The 10,353-nt window shown below is 34.3% G+C and overlaps 1 protein-coding gene across 3 annotated transcripts in view; it reads right to left on the bottom strand.

The window, feature by feature from the left end:
• Positions 1 to 1,082: 1,082 nt before the first annotated feature.
• The window catches only part of RBBP8 (RB binding protein 8, endonuclease), a 40,018-nt gene continuing 30,747 nt past the window's right edge, over positions 1,083 to 10,353 (bottom strand). For all 3 annotated transcript variants that reach the window (XM_053954139.1, XM_053954147.1, XM_053954133.1), the window contains 6 exons: positions 10,073 to 10,187; positions 9,019 to 9,171; positions 8,347 to 8,416; positions 7,305 to 7,401; positions 3,604 to 3,745; positions 1,083 to 1,681 (listed from right to left, as the gene is read on the bottom strand). In XM_053954139.1, the coding sequence (XP_053810114.1) occupies positions 1,584 to 1,681; positions 3,604 to 3,745; positions 7,305 to 7,401; positions 8,347 to 8,416; positions 9,019 to 9,171; positions 10,073 to 10,187 (675 nt within the window). In that variant the 3' untranslated portion in view covers positions 1,083 to 1,583. The remainder of the gene's footprint in view (positions 1,682 to 3,603; positions 3,746 to 7,304; positions 7,402 to 8,346; positions 8,417 to 9,018; positions 9,172 to 10,072; positions 10,188 to 10,353) is intronic.

Raw genomic sequence — 10,353 nt, 5'->3', positions numbered from 1 at the left:
ACCTATTTTTTTCAATTAAAAAAAAAATCCAGGAAACCTGACTTACCTTGGCATGGGTTCTTTGACTGCCTGTTCCAAAAAATGGTTTTACAGTGTTGAAAACATTTATTGTTCACATGCATTAGTATATATGGGAATGACTAAAGACCTTCATTGTTATTAGGCTTTATGCCTTTGGCATTCCTTAGGATATACCCATGTGAAATGCTGAAGTAAGTAAAACAACTAAGCAGGTAGGATGGGGACAGTGCCTACTGTTATCCCTTCTACTTTTCTGCAAAGCCTGCAATTTCAACCCAAAAGGATTTTGTGTCACTTAGTGTTACATTTAAATTTATCACATTTGTTTTCATTTTCTTCTTGGGCCTATGCTACAACCTCTCCACCAGCAGAACCTGCAACCATTCCTATATAAATGCAGCTGAATTTAAATGGTCCTATCCACCAAGTTTTCAAATACATTTTTATACCCACACATAAAGTACAAGAATAGAAATTACAGACACATTTTAACATATAAATATATACAGATAAAACCCCAGATGTATCTGTACTTTCTATTATTTTGTTTCTACTTCAGGTATTTCAAGAGTTGCTTGCTTTATGATATCTTTTTAAAAGAGTTCTCACTGCTTGAACCCAACTCTGATTGTAGCTTCTTTATTCCTAGAGATCTTATGGTGATCTTTGGCTTGCCTACCTATGTAGGTATTACCCTGCCTCTGTGATACTGTATGATCTTACTCTCCCAATGCAAGTGTGGAAATATATCCCCAGCTACAAAAGATTAATTTAAAATATCTCTGGAGAATCCTTTGTAACCTAGGTGATGACTATTGCTGTCCACTAGGAGAACTCTGGGCAGAGCTGTCACCCAAATTTAGAAATAACAATGCTTATCTCTATCAATAAATGAGACACATCTATGCAAAGAGATTTCCAAGAAAAAAATAAAAGGAATATTGGATATTCTAATTTAAACACTGAGGAAAAAATGGTGCTATACCATTTAACACTAGAATTGAAGAAAGACAATTAGACTTCCTGGTTTTCATACCTCCAAACTATGAACAGTAGATACATTTCATATTTAATACAGCTTTATTCCAAGTAGATACAACCATTATTGCAACAAGAAAAAAGAAATACAAGAAAATCCAGAGCAAAATGAAAGCACCCTAGAAAATTGTCACTTCTGTTCCTATTGACAGACATTTACTCTTGCAAGAACAACTGATTTCAGTGACTTCAAAGTAGTTACTCACTGACACAAAGTTCAAACAGGAATTGCTGGAATTTCAGCTGCTGGCCTTAAAGAAAAAAGAAAAGTAGGAGACTTCTCTGACAGGTGCAAAAACAAATACAAAACGTATTAACACAATATGAAACAAACATACATTAAATAGTTTTGTTTCCTGGTACATCAGACTTACAAATGAATTTTATAAAATTTACATATTCAATTAAACAATTTGTCTATCATTGTGAAAAACACACTTCTTTGTTTCAAGTTTATATTAACTATAAATATCTACGGACAGGAAAGATCCACTTCAGGCTGGCACTTCTCACTTCCCCATCTTTTATGTCTTCTGCTCTTTGGCTTTTGGAGAAAACATCACAGCGTAAGGCTGCCGCCTTTTTGGACGTTGACAGGGAGCAAGGTCCTCTTTAATGTAGCCTTAAAAAGAATAAACCTGAGGTAAGAAATATAATATAAAAACAGGCATAACTTTAGCTTTAATATGTATTTAACCTCAAAAAATAACTTTTAATTTTTTTTTCCTTTTGGGGCAAGTGGTTCTGACTTCACATAAAAGTTTTGAGATCCCAGTGTGCAAATATCCTTCATTAAAATACACAGCTGCTTTCTAGTAGGTGTCAGCACAGTAATGCAATACAGACAGTTGACAATGAAGAACAGAATGGAAACTATGAATTGTTCATTTATTCAAAACAAAACTGCACCTTCCATATTCTTTCTACCAAGGATTTTACATAAGAGTAACAAAGTATGCAAGAACTGCTAATTCAATTCACTAATAAAAATCACTTTTGAAAATGTAAATCTTAGTCATACAGAGGAAACTTCAGGCACATGTGTTTTGTAGGTATAAACAGTACCTCCCTCTGTTTTAAAAGCACCCAGATTTATTAAAGACTGGAAAAAGCTGAACATGAGCCTATGGATCAAACACACCTTGAAAGCTCTCTGATAAGAAAAGTGGATAGAAAATTTCTATAACATGCTTAACTTAGCTAACACTGACAGTGAACAGACATTTTATGCAAGTCAGTTTCAGCACCTGGCTTTTGTCAATTCTTTACTGTTTATCAGCAACAACATCGACCAAAATGAGAGTAGTAGATTTCTACTTCATAGCTGGAAAATTCTATGTAAACTCAATTATTAAAAAAAAACCAAAACAACACAAACAGATGGCTCAAGATACCAATAAGGACTAGAAAATACCTATGTTGTACCCCACTACACTGGAGTGGCAAGAGCAATTGCTCATCGTGGGAACTCTCTCTCCTGTTTTAGTTCTCTTGCTGCATTGCTACAAAATATTTCCTTTTCCAAGGGAGGGTTGATCTAAAGTCTGCCTCTGATATGCTGTTGAGAACCATTAACAACTGAACTTTTTAAAAGCTTTAAAAAGTACTTTTCAACCTCTTACTCCAGAAGAACAAGGAGACAGCCAAGAAGCTAATTTTTAATGAGGCTGCAAGCAGATTCCAAATGGGCAGTAACCAGTTGTATGGTCCATAAAAATCAAGGCTTCCTGTTGTGGAAGATTAAGGATGATAATGCAATGCTATCACACAATATGCATACACAGCTCTGCCTCTATTTTCCTATGCCTGACCTGACACTGTTACAAGAACAGATAAAAGCAAAGATTAATGTTTCACAGCTAATGCACAAGTAAAGATATAAGGAACGCAGAGAGTTCCTATAGGCCTCCTCACCCCAGCACTTCACCACTTCTGAAGAACTGTACATAGAGTACACTAGAAACTCAGTGTTTTAACATAATTTGTAAAACCTCATTTTTACACCAGGCTCTAAGATTTTGAAAAATTGTTTAGAAAGAACTAACTTCTATATGAAGACAAGCTTAAAAAAACCCTAAACCAAACACCACATCTTTCCATTGTCACTAACAAGCAGGGTATATGTATGAAAAACTGTTTAACTACACTTACCTGCAACATTTCCATTATCATCTGGTATTATGAAGCTCTAAAAACACTGACAAATGACATCAATAGTGCTGCCAGTCTCTCCTAAGTAAGTACAATCTCTTGGCCTTTACTTCTAAAAATCCAATTCTTGTTTATGGTCAAAAATATATAGGGTTTAAATTAAGTTCCATGAAAATCCCAATTACTTCTGCCTTCTCTATCTAGGCTCTAAGAAATTCACCTTATATTCCTTTCTTAGTAGTACAGGAGCTGCTAAAAGCAGACAATGGTGGCTGCAGTGGCTGCTGATAAAACAGACCTCAACAGGACTGGGTGAGAAAGGCTGCTATATGAACTAGAGATAATTTCAAGGACAAAAAAAAAGAGTTTTAAAAAGTACTTTTTGGCACAAACCTCTTTCCACACAGGTTTGAGTGGAAGGAAATCCAACCTCCCAGAAATTTTCAGGAGTATTTGGAGGAATGTAGCGAAATCTGTGTCTTGAACAGGAAGCTAGTTTCTTCTCTCTCTCTTCTTCTGGAATGTCTGCATAATACTGAATGTAATGGGGGGAAAATCCCAGTTAACAAATTCATACATAATAGAGCGACTGCTTTACACAATTGACACTATCAATCACTGTGTTTATTAACATAGTTATCTAAAAACAATGGTGAGGACAGCCAGAGTAGAGATTTGTTATCCAAGTGACAAACACCTGGCAATTATCCTAAAAGCTTACTGAATTTACAGACTAAGTATAACTTTATCGTGGCAAATTTGTTAGCCTTCTATCTTTTAACATATCATAAGTAACAAGGTTGAGGCATGTGTACAATTACTTATGTCAACAGTCTACTGACTGATTTTACACAGCTAAGTAGCACAGGTGTTGAAAGAGATCGGAATTTTTAAATTTAGTAAGTGTCAGCTTGCATCTAATATAAAATAAAAAAAGGAAAAAAGTCCACTACAAACCTCATGCTGCACAATTATTTCCAGTATCCAAATTTACAGTAGTAACTGCAAACTTAAGTCAAAATGCTTCCTACTTACTTAGCCTCAAATTAGAAGTAAATAAAGAGTTAAAGTAGCTGACTGACACTGGGACTCCAGAAATTATCTGTCAGCTGAGCAGTCTCTATAGTAAATTGGCTATACTCTTTCACCCCTGTCAGCTGTACTGGGGGCTGCAATGAGAAAAGTAAATACTCCTTCCAAACATTTTTGCTGGCTGTTTCCCTGAGTAGCACAATAGAAAGTTAGAGTATATTTTTTTCCATGCAGTTTTCTACTGTTTTAATTTGTAATTCTAATTGTATCTCCTAAAAATACAAATCTGGACCTTAGAGCACATACAGGGTCAAAACATTTTCAAAGTGAATGCACTGTTTGATTCAACTAGTAAGTCAACAGTCACAGCCACACAAGAAACCTGACCCTTGTAAAAATGGTAAAACAATTCTACTGAAATGGCAGTGTTACAATTCAAAAAGGCAAATTAAAGTTTAGAACTCATTCAATCATGTGGAAAGTGACCTAGTCTGGGGAAATCAGGAAAAGAACAGGATACCTCCGTCAACAGAGATTATTTCATGCTCTCAGCTACTTGGAATTGTAAAGTATGCTCATTTGATTTTTACTGACAGAAGTTAAGAACAAGGTGTTAAGTCAATAAAATTAACAATAAGAATTCTACAATGTCTGTATAAGACAAACACTGCTGAGTTTTATTCAGGGATAATTAGTAGTGCTCCTTATTTAGTCCTGTAAATAGCCTGGTATTTTAGAAATTAATCTACTAAAAGTTGGTAGTGTGTTGCAATTTTTTTAATTAAACAATTTATGATTAGTAAGGAATAATTACAGATCAAACAATGAAAAATACAGTACAGTTTAGTAGTAACAGAAAATAAGAACAATCAAAAAATCAAGATAAGCATGTTTTATAAATAAATTAGAAAGAAACTCTTCTTCTTTGGCTTCTTTAAAAATCTATTAGGGTTGACAAAGAATGAGAGTTATGTATGTCAGCTAAACAGCAAAAGAACTCTCAGCTGTTTTCTAGATTGATCTCACTGTCCACAGCATTTTTAATCCACACAAAACATTCGAGCTAGGCTTTTCCATGTGTGAAGATACTACAATCTCATCCTGTCCTCCCTGTAAAAGAATTACTTATAGAACTCTACAATTTGCAGTTTCAGAAAGGGAACAATCCCTAAAAACATTCCTGCCATTACTTTAGCAAAAATTTACAGAATAATTCCTGTAATCTAAATGCATATAAAAATGCACCTGAGTGATCCTCCTACTCACCTAAATGTAACTACACTTAATAATCACACTAACAAATGTTACTTTTACAAGCTACCTGTAACTTCTGCCTACAATCTTTCTCTGATAGTATCACAAGGTCATAAAAAAGCAAAACATGACTTCTTATCAAAAGTTCTACACTGTAAAGTGAATGAGGTGCTTCCACAAAGCTTTAAGATAAGCACTTATAAAGGACTTTAATATCTGCTTTGTGTGGCACGGGCAGAAGATAAATCTCAGGTCTTCTCAGAGTGACAGTAACTGACCCCAATCACACCACTTGCAGTACAGGGCCAGAATCAATTTACTCATCTCTAATCCACTCCCTAAATATTCCCTTAGACTCTGGCAGCTTTTCAAACCCATATGGCTAATCAGCAAACGAAGACTTTTCTAAAGCATCACTTATGCTTTATCCAATACTCCCTTCTTCCACAGGCATTTAATTCAAAGCTAGTTTTATTATTGTGCAATGACACAGCCAAGCATTCCACACATTCCAAGACATTAATCTTGAATGGTGTAGACTTAAAAAAAAGCCCAAAAAAGCCAAAACCAACAACAAACCCAAACTTTCCTAGCATTTAATGTAGAAACCTACTGTCACAAAACTGGAACTGTGAATGTTTCCAGACACTACAGTTATCACTCCAATTTGACAGAAAGTAACATGTATTGGATTTACAGAAGGAAGATCTGCAGCTTACAGAAACAGGAAATTAAAATGCTTTACACATGGCTCTGGAACCATGAAACAGACTGAAGGTTGGGGGTTGTTTTGTTTTCTTTCAAACTCTTTAAATCAAACATATTTTTTTAAATGGTATTTATAATTGACTGTAAAAATTAAGTATTTGTATTTAATGAGTTTTACCAATATTTTTCAGAAAATATTTTCATTAAAAACATACTCTAATAAATTTATTCAGCTAAGTAAATGGGACTTGACTATAAAGTGAATAGCAGGAGAATCTCTGAAAAATGTTGGTTCTATATACATGTGGAAATTAAGTGGAAAGATTCCAGAAAATCCACCATTGTTCAGTCATTAATCCACACTTCTACTGAGTCATCATTTATTAGATCATAACTCTATTAATGGCTAAATAAAATATGTTCTTATTACACATGTAGTTACATAAATATTTTTTCTCTACACCAAGTATCTGAAAGCAGATTAGTAAACAGAAAGCGAGGAAAAAATGTGTAATGTGAAACCTAAAATTTTGTACTTTTTAACAAGTATTTTAAACAAGTAACTTTAGACATTTTTGCATATATTTGCATAAATATACGCATTGTCGCCTATGCTGGTGCAATTATCTGAAAAAAATGAACCCAGAAAACAAAGAAAAAATCAACCAAACCAAAATGAGATCTGTCTATCTATATAATGGTACAACAGGATATAGAACATACTTAGCCCAGTGCCCATAAAGTTCAGTAGAGCTTTTGATCTAAAGTTTGGAAACCTGTAATAGCTCTTTGCCCAGCTAATGTATTTTTTATTAACATTAATTGTACTGGAACCATGACATAAGAAGCTCTTCTGTCATGCAGATACACACAAAAAAATCAAACTCAAGTCTTTCCATACTAAATGTGGCTACTGCACTAAAAACAAACAAACCACCTGCAAACATGTTTATCCAGCTTTGGTAAACACTTACTTACCAGCTACTGTAGGTAATGATGATGATGCAACCAAATTAATAATTAAAAACAGCACTTCAGCACTTAGATACTGTCTGGACTTAAACAAATGGCAGACTGACAAATTTTAAAGCACTACTTACTATTTCACATTCCTTACAAGTGTGGCCAAGTAATTTTCTTCTTTCTTCTTTTTTTCGAATAACCTCAATATGAGGAAAATCTAACACAGTGCTCTTTCTGAAAAACAAAAATGTTTTCACATAATAGTACTTTTATTTCTTCTACATGACTGGAAATTTCCATTTTTTTGGAACAAAATGATGGACAGACAAGTTAAAAAAATAATTCAGGAAATGTCTACAAAACCCAAATCATACTGCCTTTCATAGTTGAATAGGGCAATTTTTATAAATAAAACAGTTTTCAAATGTAGTATGAATTTCTAAATAACCAGAAATGTGTGTCTCATTATTATGGCTTTTCAGAGTGTAAAAGTAATTACTATATAGAAATTACTAAAATAGAGATCTTCTATAGAATATTTTTGTCCAAGACAGAGTTGTGCTTACAATAATTACCATGAGTTGGGGTTCAAGATCAGTAGGTTCTTTTCAACTTAACTGCTCTCAAAACAATAAACAAGTTTTCCTCTACAAAGAAAACATGCACTGAGGTAAAATATAAGCTAACTGAAGCACTTGGTATCATTACAAAATGAAGATTCAGACTTCCAATTATGATAATACTGGAAGGCAACAGAGGAGGCACTAAGAGGTGCAATTGTTGAACACTATTCATTTATTGCCTAGAGAGCAAGGGGCAAAAATACCAGAGAAGGAAAGCTTTTCATTTGTACAAGCAGCCCACAGGTCCTTGGCTCATAAATTCAGGCATGACCACACGCCTGTAAGAAACCACATGGATTACAAAACACTGCATTCACTAAAATTATAAAAAGCAGAAGAGGCAATCTCTTCAGCAAATGTAACAAGCATCTCAACATTTTTCCCCTTATCCCAGTTTTTATCTAAAGTCTTTTATCTAATGTAGTAGATCTTCTACCTCTGCATCTTCAACTGCTAGGTTGTTACACACAAAGATGTTTATTTTACGGAGGATCAAGTTTCCTATAGGGAAGATACCAAGAGCCTTAAAATGCCCATAGAGAACAAACTAAATTACCTCTCATCACTTTTGAAATAAGGCTCTACAAAAGCTTTCTGCTTGGCTTTATCTTGTTTATCCTCATGTTCTGTAAATACACATGCAAAACAAAATACAAGGTTAACAGACTGCCTGCAGAAACTTCTGCAAAATTATTAACAAACTGTTAAGAAACATAAGAATGCCATGTACATTTCAGTCTGAGACAACAGATTCAAACAGATGCAAAAGATAATACAGAACTGATAGAACCATCAATCAAAAAATATTACTGGACCAGAAGGAAACCAGCAGTGACACAAGCAAAAAAGACAAGAAGAACATCAAAGGAAAGGCTGCTTAAAATACAAAATACTGTAAAATCTTCAATAGGACCTAGAATTGTGAGAAGAAAGGAAGTAAGTAGCTGTAGCCAAAACCTGGTGTTTCTTTTAAGAGTCAATTTAGTGTTCTGCTGCTGTGCCAACTTCCACTATGCATTCCACATTTGTGTGGTGATAAATGAACTACCAAAAAAAATTCATATTGCTTTATGTTACATCCTTACAAGTAATCAACTTTACCACAAATTTATGCAAAAAGAACTGGTGGTTTATTTGGCATATTTGTTCCTAAAGAACAGAGTCTGACTTCAAATCAACTCTTGTAGTTTAGGTAAGCTAATAAAGACAAAACCAAATTATATCCCACTCTTTAGTTTCTTGCTTGCTGCTATTATTCCCTTTTCCTGCTCTTCATCATGAAGAGTTTCTTTTTCATCACATGCTGATGGGCTATCTTCTGGTAGGCAGGATTCATATTCTTCATGGGTTGTCCGATCAAACATATCTGTTATTTCTCCTCCTGTTATTAAAAGCACAAAGAACATCCAAATCAGTGTCTCAATTATTTTAGTCAAGAAATCGCAATTTGACTAAATGTGTATCAAAAGAATTAACATTTACTTACTGCTCCAGTACCAATTAACTCAAAATCAGCTATAACTTAATTCTTGCTGCAACTTCTCTGTCAGGCTTTCAAATGTGGCCAATGCTCATTTATTTTTCAGATACCTTGGATCCCATTTCTAAAATTTGATTAACTGCTGAATTGCCGTGAGGTACCTTTGACCTTAATACTGGATATGTGAAAGTTTTTTTCTTGTAATTATGGACTTATCCAAGCAGAAGGAAATACTTTTTGTGGGTAGGAAATAGTCACTGCCCTGCAGCCATGATTCATCACATACCGTAGGGTAAAAGTGATATAAACACATTTGCATTTATTTTAAACATACTAGTTCTATTTATATGTCATTAAAAACAAAATTAGTCTTCTCATACAAAGTCTGATGTGATTACATAGAAAGCCTTCAAAGCTGTTCACTGCAGGTGAGATCAGAACTGTTATATTGTTAAGTATTTCACCCTTTAAGCACTGTAAAGGAATAGCTACTGGCTCTCTCAGCACAAATCCTGTCTTTTTTTTTTAACCTATGTTAAAAAAAACAACCTCAAAACCCACCACCAACTCTCTAGGAAATAGACTGACCTGTGTAACCTATAAAAATGCATGACCAGTTTTTTCCTGCAAACCATTTTCTACTATCTAGCCATATAGGAAAAAAAAAAGGTGCCCTTTTACTCTTTCCTCCTCTTCCTCAAAAAACCAACCAATCAAAAAAACTCTCCAACAAACCCCCAAAACCCCATCATACCATAAAAAAGCAAACCAAAGTGAAGAGAAAAAAAAAAAAAAGTCTTACGTGGACTGCTTTCCTGACTTTGCTGTTGATTTTTCATTTCTAATAGCACACTGTCACTAACATATGTATAATCCATATCAACAACTTCTCCTCCAACTCTGGTCTGGGAACCACCCTAAGGAAGAAAAAAGCAAACATGACAATTGCACTCAGAAAAAAATGGTTAGTCAGTGTCAGTGCTGTGTATCTGAAACAGTTTCAAAGCAGTTACTGGCTTCTTTTTGGACACTGATTTACTTTTTTTCCTGCAGGTTACAGCCTCATTAGAATTCTTTCTCACA

The sequence above is a fragment of the Vidua chalybeata genome, chromosome 1 (genome assembly GCF_026979565.1).
Source record: "Vidua chalybeata isolate OUT-0048 chromosome 1, bVidCha1 merged haplotype, whole genome shotgun sequence".
Lineage (NCBI taxonomy): Eukaryota > Metazoa > Chordata > Aves > Passeriformes > Viduidae > Vidua > Vidua chalybeata.
Note: the sequence above shows the minus strand (reverse complement) of the source record. Positions and strands in the feature narration are given on the sequence as shown.